The 22,329-nt window shown below is 33.2% G+C and overlaps 2 protein-coding genes across 2 annotated transcripts; one reads left to right on the top strand and one right to left on the bottom strand.

Annotated features, from left to right (window-relative positions):
- Window positions 1–873: 873 nt before the first annotated feature.
- Window positions 874–7,495, top strand: LOC108213378 (uncharacterized). Its single transcript, XM_017385168.2, has 12 exons — window positions 874–1,244; window positions 1,964–2,183; window positions 2,427–2,627; window positions 2,723–2,793; window positions 2,898–3,060; window positions 3,578–4,165; window positions 4,726–5,106; window positions 5,180–5,255; window positions 5,336–5,399; window positions 6,013–6,148; window positions 6,851–6,964; window positions 7,052–7,495. Exons 1-12 carry the CDS (start codon window positions 964–966, stop codon window positions 7,115–7,117), a joined length of 2,361 nt encoding a protein of 786 aa, XP_017240657.1. The 5' UTR covers window positions 874–963; the 3' UTR covers window positions 7,118–7,495.
- A 1,537-nt stretch (window positions 7,496–9,032) lies between these two features.
- Window positions 9,033–11,033, bottom strand: LOC108213382 (flavanone 3-dioxygenase). The gene is made up of 3 exons (XM_017385173.2): window positions 10,562–11,033; window positions 9,874–10,302; window positions 9,033–9,542 (listed from the first exon to the last, which is right to left on the bottom strand). Exons 1-3 carry the CDS (start codon window positions 10,916–10,918, stop codon window positions 9,228–9,230), a joined length of 1,101 nt encoding a protein of 366 aa, XP_017240662.1. The 5' UTR covers window positions 10,919–11,033; the 3' UTR covers window positions 9,033–9,227.
- Between the last annotated feature and the right edge of the window lie 11,296 nt (window positions 11,034–22,329).

Genomic DNA, 22,329 nt, shown 5'->3' with positions numbered 1-22,329 from the left:
AAATAAAATTTATAATAAAATAATTAATTATGTCCAAAAAATAATAAGAAGAAAAATAATTATTTTAAAACATAATAGTAGTACAACGGAATGTACACAGTTAACACATGTTACACAGCAGGTGAATGATTAAGCCAGAGATTTTCTTCCGAATCGGTCAGCATTAATTTTTCAGAAGTTGAATTTGTTTAGACAAACAAGCTCAGCTTCAACAACCTTCCATTCAGCCTCGTTAAGCTCATTAAGCTCTAAACAAATGGCAGTTTGAAAAATGTAACATCATTACTCATTCGTAAAACTGTTTCGATTCAGCTGTACGTGGTGGGTGTAATCGATCCGAACCGAGTCGAACAAATATTCAGTATCACCAAATTATTATTTTCATATCATAAATATAAATTAAATTCTAAATAAATGAACAAGATCAAAAAAATATCATGCTATCAAATCATGTTATATATACTTGGCATAAAATCCCCACTTCCCGTGAATGTATGGATTATTAAAATTTTGTAAGAATAAGATTTATAAAAGAACTCGGACCGACGGGTTCGTTAAAAATGTTTAATTAAAATCGTTAAACTAGAATTACAGGATATTAAATAAAATTTGTTAAACATTTACGTTATTGTTTTTTGATAGTATTTGTTATATTGGGTATTTATAATTTAAACAAATTATTTTTAATCTAGTGTTGCTGTATCAGCAAATTCAAATTAATTAATAATAATAATAATTAATTTTATGTTTATCTCCCCCTATTAAGTATGGACACGACCCGTACTTACTAAAAACATATACTAAATTTTAATCAGAAAAAAAATTAAAAAATAATATATAAAATTTATTTTTTTTATAACAAAATATACATACGTATTATTTTACTCCGTAAGAGCTGTCTTGAAACGCTCACCATCGCATAAGTATACACTACACGTCTTGAATGATGAATACACGACAGCCATGAACACAATGAGCATAAATAATAGCGTTGCTTTGAGATTATTATCATTAATTACACGAAATAATTATATTTCGAAACCTACTAAAATAATACCACGCAGATTTGTTTTAAACGTCTCTTCTTCATTCTCTTCAGCTTCTACACCTCGAAACAATAATATTACTACTCCCATGGCTGCAGCTGCTCCCTTAATTCAGCCCCTCAAGTATCCGATTGTACGCCGTGACGACGCCGTTGTCGACGACTATCACGGCGTCCTCGTCCCCGATCCTTACCGCTGGTAACTTATTTTTTTACCCCATTTATCTTTATTTTTTACTCTTCAGTTCAATTGAATTACTTACATTATCTATATGCCTCACATTTTCATTGATCGCCAGAATGAGTAGTGATTTGATTGACATCGAGTTTAATTCGTATAGTTTTCGATAGGTTAAATTTTGTTTTTGTGTGAGTTGGATTTAGGGAAGTGTAGGGAGTGATGATTTCGGGTAGTTTTGGAATTTGATGAAAGTGATAGTGATGAATGTATGATTTCAAGAGTGATAAAATTTTAATAAATGAGCTGTTTCGGGTTAGATAAGGCGTGTTGTGTCGTTAATGTGGTAAATTGTTAAGTCGATATAGGTCTAGGTCATGTGTGTTCGTTGCCAGTTCTATGTCTAGTATGAGTTTATGTTTGACAGCGATTAGGGAACAGAATTTGATTCAGTGGTGACACCATTTAACCGTATTGTGACTAAACAATTGAATCTTAATTTTTTATTAAAATTAAGCTGTTGTATGGTCGATTTACTTATAACTGGAGGGTTACACTCTTGAAACGTAGCATGACTAAACATTTATCTGCTGTATGTCCAATTTACTTATTAAGCTGACCACAATTGTAGTCAGGTCAATAGAGAGTAAAATTCTATGTGTTTCTTAGTTAGAAAGAAGAATGCATGTTTGTAAAAGTTGAGAAAATGCTGAATACGGATTTGATTTGCTGGTGTTTAGGCTAGAAGATCCTGATGCAGAAGAGGTAAAAGATTTTGTCCAGAAGCAGGTGGACCTGACAGAGTCGGTGTTGAAACAATGTGAAACAAGAGAGAAGCTTCAGAAAAAGCTTACAGAATTGTATGATTATCCCAAGTATGATGCTCCATTTAGGGAAGGCGACAAGTTCTTCTATTTCCATAACACCGGTCTTCAACCTCAAAAAGTCCTCTATATGCAGGTACATTAATTTTTTTTATGCTAGCATCTATCTATGCATGCGTGCCCGAAATACACCCTAACTAGCTGTTTAATTTGGTACTTAACATCTATTTTGAATTCTGAGTGCTATATAATATTTTGTTTAATTGACTATATAGCAGTATTTGTGATTCTTAATAATTAATATTATTTTCAATATTTTTCTCTCAAAACTAAAAATCTTTTATTGATTTTTTACTCCTGTTCTTTTACTGTGTTTTAGGATAGGCTGGATGGACAACCAGAGGTTTTGCTTGATCCGAATGAACTCAGTGAGGACGGAACAGTAGCATTAAGTGTATATGCAGTAAGCAAGGATGCTAAATACTTGGCGTATGCTCTCAGTTCGAGTGGAAGTGACTGGGTAACTATCAAAATAATGGGGATTCAGGACAAAAAAGTTCACAACGATACTTTGTCATGGGTATGTGGTTTCATTGGGTGTTCTGTAAAAAGTAGAAATTTCAGTGACCATAGATTTGGTACTAATTTATTATTGATATGTTTGCTTTGTCACAGGTCAAGTTCTCAGACATAAACTGGACCAATGATAGCAAAGGCTTTTTCTATTGTCGTTTCCCAGCTCCAAAGTAATCCGAAGATTTAAAATTCGCTTTTGTAATGAATGTCTTTTACAATATCGTCATACTTCTGTTGTAACTTGATTGTTATGAAAGCAATGATCTTGTTTCAGGGAAGGTGAAAAAGTAGATGCTGGGACAGAAACCAATGCTAATCTTGATCATCAATTGTACTATCATTTCCTGGGCACAGATCAGTCTGAAGATATCTTATGTTGGGAAGATCCTGCCAATCCAAAACATAATTTTGGAGCCCAAGTAACAGATGATGGAAAGGTTACGAATTTTACTTCATCTGGTCTCTCTTTTTCTCTCTATTGTTCAAACTCAGTAACGTTTTAAAAGTCATTGAAATTTTGAAACTGAAAGAGAAAATCATATTATTGGTTCTGTTTGTCATTCTTCTCTCCCTTGAACATATGGCGTAGTTGAAATATACAATCTCTGTTGTTCAAACTCAGTAAGGTTTTAAAAGTCATTGAAATTTTGAAACTGAAAGAGAAAATCATATTATTGGTTCTGTTTGTCATTCTTTCCCTTGAACATATGGCGTAGTTGAAATATACAATCACCTTAACCCCCCTCATATAAGAATTGTTGTATACTCATAATAATTGATTTTCTCCATGGCAAGAAGTTTACGTCTTTCATACCTTTCCCCAAGGATATCAAACTATCATCTTCCAGTTTTAAATATACAAATCTGTTAATATAGTTTATGAAAAGCAAAATTATGTCTTTCATCGAAATATTTTGAAGCTTGAACTAATCTCACGTCTAATTTCTTCTGCAGTATGTTCTTCTTTATACCTTTGAGAGTACTGATCCTGTCAACAAGTTTTACTATTGTGATATTTCTGCTTTTTCTAATGGACTTGAAGGTTACAAGGGGAAAAATCTTCTTCCCTTTGTTAAGCTTGTTGACAACTTCGATGCATATTATGGAGCCATCGCAAATGATGATACTTTGTTCACCTTCCGGACTAATAAGGATGCACCAAGATACAAGTTAGTTCGGGTAGATTTGAAGGAACCAACTACGTGGACTGATGTCGTCGATGAAGCTGAGAATGTGCTTGAATCAGCTATTGCTGTTAACAAAAATCAAATAATTGTGAGTTATATGAGTGACGTGAAAGATGTTCTGCAGCTAAGGGACTTAAAAACTGGTACTTTTCTGCATCAGTTGCCGATTGACATAGGCACCGTGGTTGATATCTCTGCCCGGCGTGAGGACAACATAGTTTTCATTTCTTTCACCAGCTTCCTGAGCCCTGGTATAATATATCAGTGTAACCTAGAAAGCGGTGTCCCAGATCTTAAAATATTCCGTGAAATAATTGTTCCTGGATTTGATCGGGCAGAGTTTCATGTTAATCAGGTAGCAGACTTGCTCTGTTGGATTTTGTAGTTTGAGATGATATTTTTGGTACTACATTATTTGTTAATGTTTCTGAGTTTAGTCATATGGAACGTTTATATTTGGATTTTTCTTAGAAATTACTATCTTCATTCAAGCTGAGGCTCTCCTCTCCCTAAGACAGCCAATTATAACATATATCTGGTACATTTACCAACTCACTATGCAAGCACACCTGATACACAGCCATTGTTAAGTGAATTTCATAAGAAATTGCTGCACAGATATGGGATATCATTTAATGGATTATCCTGTATGTCTTGATTCTCAGTTTTTCATTCTTGCTCTCTGTCTCTTCATGTGTTTTTGAGAATTTTTTTGCAAACGACAGTCTTGAAGTTTTTCTCTCCATTCTTAGAAGAATGTAGCTACAAATTAATATGTAAGGGAGCTTTTAGTTAGACTTGGACCAATTGCGTCTTTATTTTATCACCCAGGATATATTACTGAGCTAATGTCTCTTTCTCTTGATTTCGCAATATCCCTGTCTCTTTTTTGATTAGAATTTTCCTCTTTTTCAGGTTTTTGTTCCAAGCAAGGACGGCGTGAGTATACCAATTTTCGTAGTGGCTAAAAAAGATATTCCTCTTGATGGGTCACATCCATGCTTACTGTATGCATATGGTGGATTTAACATTAGCATCAAACCATCGTTCAGTGTTAGTCGTATTGTACTTATGAGGAATTTAGGTGCCATCTACTGTATAGCAAACATCCGAGGTGGCGGGGAGTATGGAGAAGAATGGCACAAAGCTGGTCGCCTTGCAACTAAACAAACTTGCTTTGATGATTTCATTTCTGCTGCCGAGTATCTTGTATCCACGGGGTATACCCAGCCGAGCAAGTTGTGCATTGAAGGCGGAAGCAACGGTGGACTTCTTATCGGAGCTTGTATCAATCAGGTGCCATGTTGTTGCTTCACTTGCTTCATTGGATTTTCATTGTATTATGAGGTTCTAAACTTTGTGATTTTAGAGACCTGATCTATACGGCTGTGCTCTTGCTCATGTTGGTGTGATGGACATGCTCCGATTCCACAAATTTACTATTGGTGAGTCTATATAATGGTCTTTTGAGGTTAATATGACAGCTTTTGACATTTTCCCTCTTCTTCCCATTTCCAATTATTAGGCCATGCATGGACCTCCGAATATGGTTCTTCAGAGAATAAAGAAGAGTTCCATTGGTTAATCAAGTGAGTAACTGTATGAATATATATCACAGATGTTGTGGTATTGTTTTTATATTTTTCTACATATAATAATTTATTTAAATTTCTGAGTCATTATAGGATGGTGAAAATGTTAAGTATTTGGAATTACATATCTGAGGCAATTCTTGTTAAGTTATTTGTTTGCACTATTTTTTTGTACTACCCAACATTTTTGTATTGCCACCTTTTCTTGATCAATTTTTAAAAGCTGCGTGGTTCAAATTTGATATACCCACTGTTTCTGATGAATACCATTTTCTTGATTTGGAGCTTCTGAGGAATATATTTCCTAGGATCTGGTATAGCGTATAGGTAAGATTCAGCACTTTCACATTGTTTATTATGCCCCCTGCAATAGCATGAGTATTCTAAGTGAAAATTTTCCTTTCAGCTGCCTTTTATATAGAACATATTCTTGCACCGTACACGAACTAACCTTTTACTTCTCATAACGTTGTCAGCTTTCTTCTAGATTTTGGTTTTCCATAGTTATTACTGAACTACCCATTGACATTTTTAGTTCTTTTACCCTGATCAGTTTAATATTTCTTTTCCACTTTTTGGAAGTCATCTTTTTTCTTTTTGTTTTTTGCAGGTACTCACCACTACACAATGTCAAGAGACCATGGGAAAAATCACCTGCTCAAGCTTCTCAGTACCCAGCTACATTGCTCCTGACAGCTGATCATGATGATCGAGTCGTGCCACTGCACTCATTGAAATTCTTGGCGGTGAGTTTGCCAATTAAGAATAAGTTTCTTTGTGATGGCAGTTGCTGACAATATTTAGACAGGAGAATTGGTTATTGGTTCTTGCTTATTTTCTGCTAATGACAACCAGGACTTAACACACTTTCTATGTAAATCAGCTATAAGCCTTACACAGTACCTATTAGCCTTGGTGGTTGATTGTACCCGTCCTTAGCTCCTACACCCACACAATAAAACAAGAAGAAAGTCTCACGAATTAATAATGTATCCCCTGAACAAAAAGAATAACTATGATTGAATGAACTATGATACAACAGTCACAAATGAATAGAAGGGAGATGGTCCCTGACAAGTGCTTGTTAACAACATATACGAGGTTCTTTATCGCTGGAAGAAGAAAAATCTTGAATGGATATGTAAACCGCGGATGGGCACATGGCCCCCCTGCAGACACATAAAAAACCTAGTGTAAATGTCTTTCCGCTATAAAATAAAGCGGATAGTTTTGCTGCAACAATCAATTGCCAGGGACCTGGACCCATGAATAGAACATGACAAATTTTTACTACTCTGATGCTTAGTATAGGTATTAGAAATGAATAATTGTATTGCTTAGTGATGCATAACTTGATGAAGTTCTAACAATGTTAACCTGTATATGCATTCCAATCTACTCCTCACAAGCTATCCTCTCTACTAATTGCTTTGTTTTTTGTGTGTTAGACCTTGCAATATGTTCTATGCACAAGCTTGGACAAAAGCCCTCAGACCAACCCAATTGTCGCTAGAATTGATATCAAGGCTGGGCATGGAGCTGGACGTCCCACAAAAAAGATAGTATGTATCTATTTCAGATATATTTATGGATATCAGTTTTAAAGAGTACTGGGTGTTGAATGTGACAGTTTTAATTTTTTGCTGTAGATTGAGTCAAGCGCAGACAGTTATAGCTTCATGGCCAAGATGTTGGGTGCATCTTGGGTTGATTAGCTGATGGCAAGGCCAGGGAAAATAGCTTGACGTCCTTGAATTGACTCATTTTTATATCGGTATTTGTCTTAATGGGACAGTTCATTTGCTTCTTTATGATTGGTAATCACTTGTTAAATATGGAACTTTTTGGTTGTCAATATTGACATATACCAAGTTGAGATGTATGTTTTCAAATTCAATTTGTTATGTCTCTAGGGCTAGCTCATGATACTTTATGAACAATAAACTACAATCTAACCCCCCCTCCCCAAGGGCCTCCCCTCCCCAACTGTTGTACAATAACAATATCTCGTTTATTTAGAAGTTGTATTTGCAATACTGCAAATGAAAGGGCTATTGATAGCAATATTGATTATGTAATTGTTTTTAATGTTACTGCACACATTTTTCCCGATTTCATTATTAGATAGTAAGCATTAAGCCAAATACTGATGATTTCTGAAAATATGGGATACCGATGAATGGCTGTGTTTGAGGCGAACTACTATCATTCGGAGTTGATCTGTTATTAATATATCAAGATGTTCAATTGCTTGTCAAAGCGATATCTGCTACCAATCTACAGGTGTTTAAACTTGATCATTAGGACATTGGTTTTGTTTCCTGAATTCCTGGTTACCGTTGGTTTTTAATCGCACATAATGACATAAATGCCTAATCGTATGTTAAAATTGTTTGGAACTATAGGCTCAACAAGAACTCTTAGGAGCCCAGGGCAGAAAATGACTCCTAAAGAATTCATTTATATCTAATATTTTGCAAGACACTCTTTGATCATGGAAACAATTATATCTAGAACACTGTCTGCAATCAGAGTATTGGTTTTGCAGGCTAGGCCTAGCATATATCGTCCGTACCTTGGTACAAGTTACGTTGGAGGAAGCTCTCCTTGGCATGTGGCCTTATTGATGGTCCTGGGTCTCCTCTCCTCATGATCATTTATCATTTTTTTTGTTCAGAATTCGGCCCGAATGGGTGGTCCATAGGTGGTCGTATAAGCAATGTTCTAAACCTTAAAAGAGTGAAACGAACTTGATGTTTACCTGTTAGTTGTTACATACATTGAAGAGCAATAACTGTATTCTGTACTTCTTTAGGGCACATAATCAGGTATCCAGATGCCTTAGAAAATAAATGGTTGAATTGGCATTTGGTATCTGCGTAGAGGTAGCGGTACTTGAGATAAATCCTTGTTTAGAATGGCTTATAGACTGGACTGTCAAAATAATTTTGTGTACAGTATGAGATCAAATAGTTTTTGTTTCATGATAACATGGTGTGTACAAATCGGTATACTTGGGATTTTTCTCAAGGCACCTTGTATAAATGCAGGTTCACGATTATTTAGGAGGTCCTGTGTTAATTTTAAAATTAGGCCAGAAAGAGTGTCGAATTATTGATGATGTCATATTTGTCATAAAAAAATGTACTATAGTTTTTGTTATACTTTCTTTGAATACATTGACAACTTTGTGCGTCAACAATTAGAAAATATTCTGCGTAGAAAAAGTAAATGATATTAGTATTTTCAATAATTTGTTAAATTTATCACTGTATTTCTTGCAATTTGGTCACACATTTAGCGATGTTGCGAATAACAAGGGTAATAGCCAGACGAGCAACTCCATCTCTTTGCTGCAACTAGACAAAATCACACCACACCCCCCTGCTCTTCCCCCCATCAATAATTCAATATTGTATTATTTATTATTGTCTCGTAACTTTTTACATGTAGAACAAAAGAGGTGGTTGCATGAATAGAAGCATCGAGGATGACCTCTTATATTATCACTTCTAAAGCATGATTTAATTGTGTTTCCTATATTCTGGAGAAACTTAGGACTTACAAATCACATGATGATCAAACAAACCACCCAAGTGTTCTCATGGCCCTTCTAAGTTTTCAGAGCTCTAAATCAAATCTTCATTATTCATTACACACTAAATTCACCCATAAGCAGGCAAGGCTTACCCTTATCAGATTTAGGCAAGCCATACAAATAAATGATAAGATGGACAGACACACATTATTAATTCAACACAGACTGAATCAAGCCAAATTCAAATAAGCTTAAGCCCGAAAACGTATAATTATATGGTACTAAGATCAAGCGAAGATTTCATCTGCGCTCTTGGGTTTCATCTGCAGCTTGGCCTTGTCCCACTCTTGGTCCTGCAACAGTTTCTCTTTAGCCAGTTTCTTGAGATTAGCCACCTCAATATCTTTCGACATCTTCCTCCTGTACATCTCGGCAAATGTTATGGGCTCCTCCATAACGGCCTTCTCTCCCTCCCTAATCTTTAATGGATATACTGTCGCGTTAGGAGCCGGGTTCTGGAAAGTTGCAATTGACAATCTGCTGTAGTTGGAATTCACGACTGCTTGGTGGTCAGCATTCTTGAACCTCCCATTGCTCAAATACTACACAAGACCATAGTTCACCAATTCAGTTTCTAAAACCATAAAACCAAAGGATCCTGGTCCAACAATACATATGTCAGGGACCCCTTAACCAAGACCCCTTTTTCTGGTTGTTGGAAGAATATCCAGTACCCTAAATTATAACAAACATCAAATAGCGTTGGACGAGGTCTGTCCAGTACTTTTTAACTGCTGGACGGGGTTGTTTAACCACGATATTTATCCAACGACCAGAAAATGATATGTTGGTTAAGGGTTACCTGACATAATACATAGTATAAACTTAAACAACATTTAAGTGTCCAGCATATTATACTGGGAGAGAACTTACATGACCATGATCACCCAAATTAACAACAAAGGCACCCTCCACAGGCTGAACAGTGATCCAGGTTTTTCCACCATCCCTGGTGGCCTGTAACCCCCCAACCTGATCCTGAAGCAAGAGCGTAATTGTGCCAGGATCCGTATGCCTTTTTAGTCCCAGTGTCAAGTCAGGTTGAGGGCACTTGGGATAGTAATTCACCACCACTTTCTGATCCATATCCACACAGGCCTTTGTAATAGCCTCTTTGTCAAGCCCCATGGCCTCTGACAAAACTTCCAGTAGCTTGCACCCTAGACCCATCAGCTTCTCACTGTACTCCCCCGTGGTAGACCTCCATCCCTCCGGCTTATCAGGCCATCTTGAGTAGTCCCGGGCTCTAATCGGGTACGAAAAATAAGTCACTATCTCTCGCCAATCTTGCACCGCTTCACCCTGCACATATTTACCATTTCTAATTATACATCAAATTTGTCTAAATTAACTACTAGTGTCATACAGATCACGAATGCATAATAGATTACATGACCCCTTTGAATTAATACAAATATATAAACCCTAATAGATTACATGACTCTTTTAAATTAATAAAATACATAAACCCTGATAACCTTTTTAAAGTGATAATTTTTTCCGATCCCAACGATAACACGGGTTATGTACGTCACATTTGTTTCGTTATGTTTAAATGTACCTGAAGATGACTAGAAACGATAAATCCACCCTTCTTTCCCCCTGTCATATCGAACCGGAGTTTCTCCTCGGCAGGCAAAGCAAAGAATTCACGAGCAAGACGAGTCATTTCGGCGATCAAGGCGGTATCAACACCGTGATCAACCACCTGGAAAATCCCCCAGTCTTCACAAGCCTCCACTATTTTTCGACATATCTCGGATCTCCTGGCATCATCATCGATACCAGCTAAAGAAATGACGGGAATTTCGTCGCTAAATTGATTATAGGCAACCTTAGGACGCTCATCTTCGTCTCGAATAAATCTGGAATTGAGGGTTTTTTCTTGGGCCAGAGCAGTTAGAGTTGAAGGGGCCATTTATGCATGAAAAGAGGTTTTGAGCTGGAAGGTATAAATATGCAAAATGAGAGATAAATGAAGTAGTAATAGTAGGAGGATATTAATTAAATGAATAATGAAACTGATTGATACAAGTACAAAAAGTTGCATCTGAGGACGAGGCAGCATTTATAAAAGAAAACGTCCGGGTTAGTGAAGTTGCATGTCAATGCTCATCCACCAGTCCATTCAAGTATTCAACTACTTACCCTTGTTGCACTCTCTCACTCTCAAAGTATTGTCCTTTTCTTTCTCCCAGTTTGTGGATTGAGCTATAAAACTACTCCTTCCGTTTTTTTAATATTTGACGTTTTGATTTTTGACACACATTTTTATGTGAGTTGACTAGATAGTAAAAATTAGTATTATTTTTGATTGATTTTTTTTTTGAATTAAAATTTTGATTATATTTTTTTTCAGAAAAAAAAAATTGAAAAATAATAATTTAAACTACTCGGTCAAAGCACTTAAAGATACGTGTTCAAAGTTAAAACGTCAAATATTAAAAAACAAAAAGAGTATTTAATTTCCTTCACATGTGGCAAAATCCAACACAAAACGATCCGAAACCTAACAACAACCTGACTCGAAAAATTATAAATTAGGATCGAGATTTTAACTTCGAAATATATATATATATATATATATATATATATATATATATATATATATATATATATATATATATATATATATATATATATATATATATATATATATATTTATTCACATATAATCTAATTAAATTATTATTTATATACTTTTAATGTATTTTAATAAAAATAATCGAAATAATTAATTTTAAATTAATTTCGTGTCAAAACATGACAACTTTGGGTTAATCAGGTACCAACATATTGGGTTCGGGTTGAAATTTTCAACCAGTTTCGGATTCGGGGCTGATTCAAATTGAAACAAAAACTGGACCGGATAGGACAACCGACACAAACCCAATCCATCATCCAAAATTGTCATACCTAATTTTCTCCGAATATTTTCTTTTTTATACCAAAATTTCCTCCGAATAGTTAAAGACATTTATATTTTTTTAAAAAAATTCGACCCCTTCACATCTCACGAAAAATCTGATACATGTCACTGAACCAAGAAGACCTCCTCTTTGTTTGTCTCATTCCTGTTTATTGGATGAAAATATTTTTATTAATTGAAATCTGTAAAATACACCCCATACTCACACTCACACATAACTAGAACACTCTTTATGTGACCAAAAAAAGACTAGAACACTCTTTATAAGAGCTTAAAATAAGGAGTGATGAATTTGAGTAAATCCTAATAAGAGTCGACCTCCTGTTTCTCTCATTTTTCTTCTCATCCTCCGCCTCTATCTTCATACACTCGATCTAAATAAAGAGATCTTATTCTCCTCTCACTTGTTTTTCTTCTTTTTCCTTTCAATAATTTTCAATAATCTTCATCTTTTGGGTGAGATTTTTGATCCTTACATCCATCTTTTCGGGTGTTTTATGTCTCTCCATTTGGAGTGGCTTATGTCTCTCCTTTTGGAGTGGTCGGTGTGTCTTAATATGTTTTGGTGTATTCAATTTTGTTATTTTGGTCCGTTGATAATGATTCAATTGATGTATCGGGAAATCTGGGAAACCAGCTTTGAATTTGAAACAGTAGTGATTATCGCAAAAGCTCACCTTGCACAACCAAAGATTGTTCAATATATCGGGACATTTGTATATCGGGCCTCAGTTGGAGTTACTGATGGATATGAACACGATATGAACACGGGACTATATATCACCTGTTTTTTATGTGCGCAGGTCAATTATGATGCTACTATTTTTAAGATGATTGGTGTCGACTGGATTATTCGGGAAACCTTTGTAATCATTTTTATTGCTAAGAATATTTATATTCCGTTTGTTAAGGGATTTGAAAATAGAATGATTAGTTATTTAGCTCATTTTATTTCCCAATCAGGTTGTATTATCAGTTCGGGGAATTGTCCTAATTGTATTTGAGAGTTTTAATGAATGCATTTTGTCGAAAAAAAATAAAAATAAGGAGTGATGATATCTTAAACATAATTTTAATCCAAAAGACTAGTTAAATTAAGATAATATATGAAAAATCAATATACTTATATAAAGGAGAAGCGAGGGGCGTGTAAGTGGCGCCTCTCACATCGCTCCGTTCTATTTTTCTGATTTTCTGGAATTTTTAGATGAAAAATATCAAAAATTATAACTACCTTTTTTAGTTTCGGGTATATTAGAAGCAAGTTTCAGGATCTGATTTTGTTTCAAATTATTTATGGAATATAGTAGCTTGAAAGTTTTAATCTGATTTTATTTCAGATTATTTAATTATCGGAAAGAGTAGCACACAAATCTCTCTGCACCTATAAATACCCTTATAGATTGTAGGGTTTTGGATCATCTAAACACAACCTCCTCTTTTTGAAGTGATAGTTCTCTTGCTCGATTTCTAACTCGGTGGTGATATTCTTCTGCAATGATAAGTTAAGGCTGTTTATACAGTAATAAAAAAATAAAGGTTGTTGCAAGCAACGATTTCTAACTCGGTGGTGTTCTACTGCAACGATAAGCGAAGGCTGTTTATACATTACTAAAAAAATAAAGGTTGTTGCAAGCAACGATTTCTAACTCGGTGGTGCTGTTCTTCTGCAACGATAAGTAAAGGCTGTTCATACAGTATTAAGAAAATAACAGGGTTGCAAGCAAAGATAGTTATAGACCACTACGTGGGAGTCGACAAATCCAAACATGGGAAAAGAATATAGTCTTGACATGATATTGATGGATGATATCAATAAATTAACTATTTTTTTTTTTTTTTTTTTGAAAATGAGAATAAATCTCAACAATATGAATCAGCAGTTCACCGTGATAATTCTTTCATTCAAGAAAGCTTATTATCTAACCGTCGGACATGCAAGATGACCGGGGAAATTTAGACAATAAAACTTTAATGTCCGAAAAGAAAAACCCGTCTTCTTCCAAGAATCCTGAGAATAAAAGATAGAAAACAAGAATAATATAAGTCGACATATATAACACATTATATATATTATAAAAATAAAAGATAATATATCCAATAGTTAATTAATATTAAAATCACGTGTATATTGCATGAGCTGATCAAAAAATTCCCACAATTATGATAACTCATAATTGAGACAATTAAGCTCTTAATTAAGGTACAATTAATAAAATATTAACGCCCTTAATTAAGACACAATTAACGTCCTCAATTAAGGCCAATTAACACCTCAAATAAGGCACAATTAACTCCATCAATTATGGAGCACAAATTACGCCCTCAATTAAGAGGCACAATTAACGCCTTCATTAAGGCACAGTGAAGCGCCTTCCTTTTTGAAACCGGATCGCATGCTGATCCCGGAACTACCGTCGCCATCGTCACACTCGGCCACCAAAATGGTATATAGATTTAAATGCATTCATTTACAAGATTCAAAATTCAAATAACCCATAAATGGTACAAATAGATTTAAATGCATTCATTTATAAGATTCAAAATTTGAATCTTTTAATTAATCTTCTAATTACTACATAAAAGTTCAAATTAAAGTATGAAGAGAAAATTCAAATTTTAAAACCAAATAAATTAAAAGAGTCAACTAGCCATTCGCAAAAACTAAATTAAGACCTACATTAACTACTATTAAAAAAATCAAATAAATTCCAAATTTTCAAATCTAAACTAAAATCATGCAATAAAATAAGTCAATCAGAATAATCTAATATCAAAGCACGCGCTAATTAAGCGCCATTACACCACCTCCACCGTCACCGTGCAAGAACCGGAAAAACGCAAACATTTATCATGTACACTAGCGAAAACTAAAAATCGAAAATGCGAATCCAAAACTCAAAAATGTAACTAATCATGTGATATAAAAATGATTACATATACCCAATCTCCTCCGAATCAGGCAAAATAGATCAAGAAATGACAAAATAGGATACAAAACACATACACTAATAGATTCAAGCACACCACATCATTATACTTAATCATGAAAATTATGAGCCACATATTATAATATATACTGTGAATTCATAAATAATCACATAACCATAATCATGAAGTTTTATGTATTGGAAAGATCGCACCTTGTCGAAAAGACTAAAAGCTTCTTGAAACTCGACAATCTTATTTGGAGGAATGGCGCGACCGGGATTGTTAAGCATGATCCGACTAACAATAGATCGTATACGATCATTGTCATTCCCACTCCACACGAAGTCATAACACGGTAACTTGATGAAGAATTGATCTTCACACGGCGTAATCGGATACCAACTCACCGCTTTGGGATCAAACACGTCATCATAATTGGTAGAAAAATCGAAACTGGCTTGACTAGCCTCTTGGATGCATCGGAAGTGTGTTTTGCCGAAAAAAGAAATAAGAAAAAGATGGCAAGAGTGTTTTTATCATCTCAAGGTTTTAGATGAGCCTGTTAACTACGGGAGTTTAGAGAACTGATTGGTAACAATAAATTAACTATTAGTGATGTATGTTTGTTGGTTATTCTTTATAATATTTGTTTTGTTCATCGGAATGTTTGTTGTTGTTAATTTTTTTATGATTTACTTTGTATACAGAAAAAAATTATTCATGCATAATCTGTTTGCTCCGTTCAAACAACTTTTAAGTGAAGGCTGTTTCTCCAATATTAAAAAATAAATGTTGTTACAAGCAAGGATAGCTATACCGCTAACTCACAGATTTAAGTTAAGTGTTTTTGTGCACAATCAATCCAAAAAAATTGGAGGAAGGTGACAATGTAAGAACATGATTACTTTAAAAAAACACACAAATAAAATTAAGATTCGTCGTGCTTTAAATTGTTGATTACGTGTATAAATTTATTTCATTTTTTCACCATAAATTATAGTCTAATTTTGCAATTTTATATATTAATATTAGTATTACATCAAGATTTTTATAATATAAAATTTATTTTATCCTACAAATATTAATTTTGAAACATTAATATACATTTTATAGACAACCACAAAATTATTTTATAATATAAATATTAATATTGAATCATTAATATAATTTTTAGACCGCCGCAACGCGCGGCTTCTCAACTAGTTGGAATCGAAACTTGCTCCTAGTAAGCGAAATTTCCTCATTTTTACGAGCTTCTTTTTTTTTTTTTTTTTTTTTTTTTTTTTTTTTTTTGATAAACCGATAATTCATTAAGAAGGAAGGAACATAAGAGAACAGATTACATGACTCTGAAGACTGGCAAGAGACTGAACCACATAACTGGAGCTAAAACCAAACCTACTTCTAAAAGACCACAGCATGCTAGAAGACGAAAACAAACAAGACTCTGGAACCTAAGACAACGACCTTAACTATTTTTATAAAGAATATTCCATAAAATTAATTTACCATATAAAGAATACTAGATTAAATACATTTACCATATATTAAATTAATTTAATAGTTATGTTAACATAAAATATACTGTTCATAACATTAGACAAATTACTAATTTACATCTGATTAATAAAACTAAATATAGTCATGAGTGATTTTGTTAGATACGTATTCACGAGTACTTTAATACGGTGAAGTTTTTATATTTAATGCTAATACGAAATAAAAGATATTAACGATCAAAAGTGTGTGTTGACAAACGTGAAAAATACAAACAGGAAAAGTATTTAGAGACGGGGGAATATTAATTAATTAAATATATAGAAATTAAAAATAAAATATATTTTTTTGCCACAAAAATAAAATATTTTATTATTAAAAAAATTAATTATTAAATAAAAACTAAAATGATCAAAATTGAGCAAATTTAAATCTCTAGACCACTTTCGATTGTGCGTGTCAATGCTCATCATATCCACCGTTCAATTTAACTACCCCCAGCCTCATTGTCCTTTGTTTACCGTACTGATATCTATGATTCATATGTATGACCGAATTTTACAATCATGGAAAGACTCCTACAACAGTAGGTATAAGTCCATTTTTTGTCTTGATAATAACAGACTCCTGCTTTGAACATGTGTCTTTATTTTCAACCACCGAAAATAAGATAGTAATTATTGAAATAAATAATAATCTTATATAGATAAAATTGGAAGGTTTATTATTATTAGGAAATTTTAAATCTTGACAACAAAAACAAATTATATGTACAATTTAACATAATACAACCCGTGTGATATATAGGTGTCTTATAAAATTCAAGATTTTTTCCTAAAAATATCCGGTTGCAAAATGTTTTCTAAGAACTACGGTGCAATTTATATAATTTCAATTGCAACGGGTAACTTGAAAACCAATAATATTTAACCAGCGTTGACCATGCATCTCCCACGGGGTTGGTTACAATCGTTAGTTAAATTGGATCAGCAAGACGTTATGTAAAATTTGTTAAACTTGTAAAATATTGTGCTTCAATGGTATTGGTTGGCTATAAATTAAAAATAATATATTATTAATATTTTAGATGGTTAAAATAGAATATATCAGTTTAATATGATAATAAATGATGTGCAATCTTCCTACGGATTTCTTATAGACCAAATGTTCGACAAATTTAGTTATTCATAGGAGGTTGACTAAAATTATAAACAACAACTGAGTATGATTGGAGTATGAATTTTACAAGAGGTTGACTAATTTTTTTTATTTTTAACATGACAACTCACATTTTAGCCAAGGGGTTTTCAATGGGTGGAGATGCTCTTACATATTATAGATCATTTTGACAACATTTTTTATTTTTCTAAAAAAACGAGTATTTTTATAAATTTCTCTTAAAAAAGTTCAAGATTAAATAGTACTCCCTCCGTCCCTCTGATTTCTATACACTTTCCTTTTTTGGATGTCCCACTTAATTCTATACATTTCAAAGTCTTCCCAAAGTGGTAATCTTTTATAATATAAAAATCTCAACCACCCACTACTTTCATCCACTTTTACAAATCTATCAATTATATATTGATGGATCCCACCACTTTACTCACTTTTCTTTCTCTTTCCACTTGCTTTATATTACTTTATACACTTTTCTTAGTCTCCGTGTTCAATCCAAACGTATACATATCAAAGGACGGAGGGAGTATTAATATCACGAGTTTGGTGGCAGCTACCATATCTTTATGGTAAGTAAACCAACCGGAGTATACGTGGGTGATTAACTTTACTGTAGAAGTAGTACAATAATTAGCGACTAGCGAGACGTGAACCTGTTCATTCATGCTCGAAACAAACACTTCCCTTATCCCATTAATTTCAAAATACTTTAGTTTTCGCGGAGATCTCACCCAACTCTGTACATTACAAGTATTACTAGTAATTCTGAACATTGTGCTACAGATGCTGCTGCTTATGTGAAGGTCAATTGCGATGCTATTATGTTCACAACTGATGTAGATTGGATTGTTCGAGATTTGATTGTAATACTTTTTAGTTTAAAGAATTTAAATATTTTATTTGTTAAGCGATCTGAAAACAAAACGGCTATATGTTTAGCTCGTTTTTTGTTTCTTAATTAGGTTGTAATTGACAGTTTGAGGGTTTGTCTCGGCTGGATTTCAGTTATTTATTAAATTTTTCGCTTTTCGTCAAAAAAAATAAAATAAAATAAATATTTTGTCTTTAATTTATATTTATATTATTAATTTCGTATTAGTCATGCTATATATTTGATGTTTGTCTTTCTCACTGAATTAAAATCTAGTAAATTTAAAATCTATTATCTTATTTCTCAGTTAAATTATTTTATTTTTGTGTGCCTAATATATAAGGTTTTTCTTTGGTTAGATTTCTTTTTTTAGATTAATTAATATTTCAATATTATTTTATTATCTCTCTATTTTTTTATATATACACTCTTTTGTTTTTATTTTTTGTTAGATTTACTTATCATTTATTACCTTAATTATATATATATATATATATATATATATATATATATATATATGATTTTCTTGTATATTGATTTATTTATTTTCGGTTTGTTTCTCTTATTAGTATATTTTGAAAACGAGCTATTATATGTGACTTCCTTTATGGATATTTTTTTCTTATTCATTTAAGTTTTATTATTTGAACTTCCGGATCATGTTTGCATGACGTTCGGTTAGATAATAAACATTCCTAAAAGAAAGAAATCTCGGATGCGATTTATTGTATTTCGATACAATTTATCTACGGGTATGTAGATCTAAAACAAATTGAAATAAGTAAAATTTTATTATATAAAATTCGCTTTTTACTATTTTCTTTCACATACACTAATTTTATATATTAAATTTTGATTGATCCCACTATTTTATCTTATTTATTTATTTTTTCTCACAAATTTCTTTTTTAAATTCACCGTGCCCGCATTTAATTTATACAATGGATGGGATATGTATATAATATATGCGTCGAGTTACGAGCTCTTTCGTATAGGGGTGAACACGGGTCGGGTTGGCCAGGTTGACGGTAAAAATTCAACCCAACCCAATATAGTCGGTTTATAAAAATTCGAACCCGTTAACCCTTCAAAATATTTCCAACCCAATTTTATTATTCATACATCGGGTTGGGTTGGGTAGGGTTGGGTTTATCAGGTTTTATCCGGTCAAAATAAAAACTCGAACAACACAAAATTATCAAGAATGCATACTGCCTGGTTATTGAATGTGCTGGTATTCCAGAAGTTAGTCCAGGTATCTAGCAAAGTAGTAGCACTGCTTCTTGTATTAAAAGTTTAATTTGTTACTCTGTCATTAGGTATGGCTGATATAATTCTAAAATTTTGAGCATTGCTGAGATAATTGTGGATAATTAGGCTTTTTACAGGATGGGTTCTTGTTAGAGGAATGACATTGATGACATTATGAAAATAACCACGACCATGATATAGCAAATTGCAAATCCATCCCTAATTTTGTGAATACAAAACGCAGAAACTAGATATGTGATTTAGGTTAAAGGTTTATGAGTTGAGTTACGTTTAGACTGCTATAAATTTAATATTGAATCAGACTAATCTAAACAGGTTAGGTCGGGTTGGGTGGGGGTTATAATTTAAAAACCCTTACCCAACCCAATCTATTCGGGTTTATAAAATTCAAACCCAATTATTTTTCGATTTCAAACGGTTCGATTTGATCGGCCGAAATAAGCGGCGGTTTGGGTCGGTTTGACGGGTTAATCAGTTTTTCATTCACCCCTACTTTCGTGTGATGGAAACGGAATTGCAACTATACTGATTGTTTTAATATATATATATAAGAGTTTTAAATTAAACTATACTTAAATTAAAATATAAATGCCATTTATTTAATCAAAACTAAAATAGAAACCAGAAACTAATCTAATAGCAGTGAATACGATCTAATGCAACTTCAACAATGTTAAAGTGATTCCCTAATTTACTAATTATTTTTTACTTTTTGATAATTACAAGCCATCCTCTATTTTTTTGAAATAATTATTATTTTCTTTTTTATACTTCTGACATTTTTTTTACCTTCAAGTATTTCTCTTTTAGTAGTTCAAATATATTATTATAATAAAAATGAGGAATGAAAATAAGGATTTTTATTGGAAGGTACATATAAATTAGAGATTCTAAATTATTAGGATTTTTTATTTTATAATATATAGAGAATATGCAAGGCGACTTTTAGATTTGTCCTTAAATGAATTTAACCTAATTGTTGTAAATCTTGTAATATATACTATTAAACTATACAACGATTGGACAGAAACTATCTTATAAAGTATAAAGAGAATAGGAGATGGAGAGAGAAAGTAGTTGTATTTCAGAATAGAATTCATTTCAACTGAACCAGCTATTTACAGAGGTTGGTTGATGAATCTTCCTAACTAAGATTCGCAATACTTCTAGGTTAAGTATTACGATTTTTCTCGAGTAAGTATCGTAAGTCTTCTTCGATAAGCTATGCGAGTCTTCCTTAGTAAGTTTCGCCAGACTTCCTTGATAAGCTTTGCGAGTCTTCCTTAGTAAGTTTCACCAAACTTACTTGATAAGATTTGCGAGTCTTCTTCACTAAACTTTTGACAATCACTTAATATATTATTTTATAACACTCCCCCTTGATTGTCAAATGCGAGTTATCATAGAGATTGACTGCCTCGTTAAAACCTTGCAAGGAAAAACCCAGTGGGATTAAACCTTGTCGAAGGAAAAAGAGTACAGCCTCTCCCTGAATTAAATTACTCACATTTCGACATCTTGATCCAGTAGACTTTTTAATCTCCGTATACCCATATTACTTCGTAACTTCTCAAATGTTGATGTCGGTAATGACTTTGCATGTTTATCCACCAGGTTATCGGATGAACGAACATGTTGTACATCAATATCACCATTTTCTTGAAACTCCTGAGAATAGAAGAATTCTAACAATATGGGTTTTTGCTCGATCTCCTTAGACATGTCTTTCCTTGAGTTGTCTTAAACAAATACATCATTTTTTTGCTTTATGAATTTCTAGTAACTTTGTTTGTGATCGCCCAAAGTGAAGGTCTGACATGTATCCAGTATCTTTTAGTTGGGCCGGAATTGAATCTCGCCAACAGGTTCACAACAAATGCAATATAAGGGCTCCAATTGCACGAAGGTAGGATAATTCAAGTCCGATTGCTTCTTCATCCTGTTTCCTAGGACGGAAGGGATCCTTTTCAACTTCGAGTGATCGAACAACCATTGGCGTGGTTAGTGGATGAGCTTTGTCCATGTAGAACCGATCAAGGACCTTTTCAGTGTAGTTTGATTGATAAACAAATATGCCTGAAGATAAGTGTTCCACCTGTATACCTAAACAAAATCTTGTCTTTCCAAAATCTTTCATTTCAAAACTCATTTTTCAAATAGTTAATAGCATTGGTAATATCTTCAGAACTACCAACAATATTCAGATCATCCACATATATAGCAATAATAAAAAAAACAGTTGGTGAACGTTTAATAAAAATGCAAGGACATACCTGGTTATTAACATATCCATCATTCAATAATTATTTCCTAAGCCTGTTGTACCACATACAATTAAATTATTTCAACCATATAATGATAGTTGTGATATAACATAATATAAATGTCGAGGCTTAGTGTCCTCTATCTTTAATCCTTCAGGGATTTTCATATAAATATCACTATCAAGTGATCCATATAAGTATGCTATCACAACGTCCATCAGACGTGTTACCAAAGCCATACTCATTAGAAAAGGAAAAGTAACTCCATCCATTATAGGAGAGTATATTTCCTGTTGATTAAAGTTATACCCATTAAGAAACAAAAGTGACTCTATCCCTTATAGGAGAGTATGTTTCCTGATAATCAAATCAAGGTCTCTGAGAGAATC

Source organism: Daucus carota, chromosome 3, assembly GCF_001625215.2.
Source record: "Daucus carota subsp. sativus chromosome 3, DH1 v3.0, whole genome shotgun sequence".
NCBI lineage: Eukaryota > Viridiplantae > Streptophyta > Magnoliopsida > Apiales > Apiaceae > Daucus > Daucus carota.
This window is presented reverse-complemented; position numbering and strand designations above follow the sequence as displayed.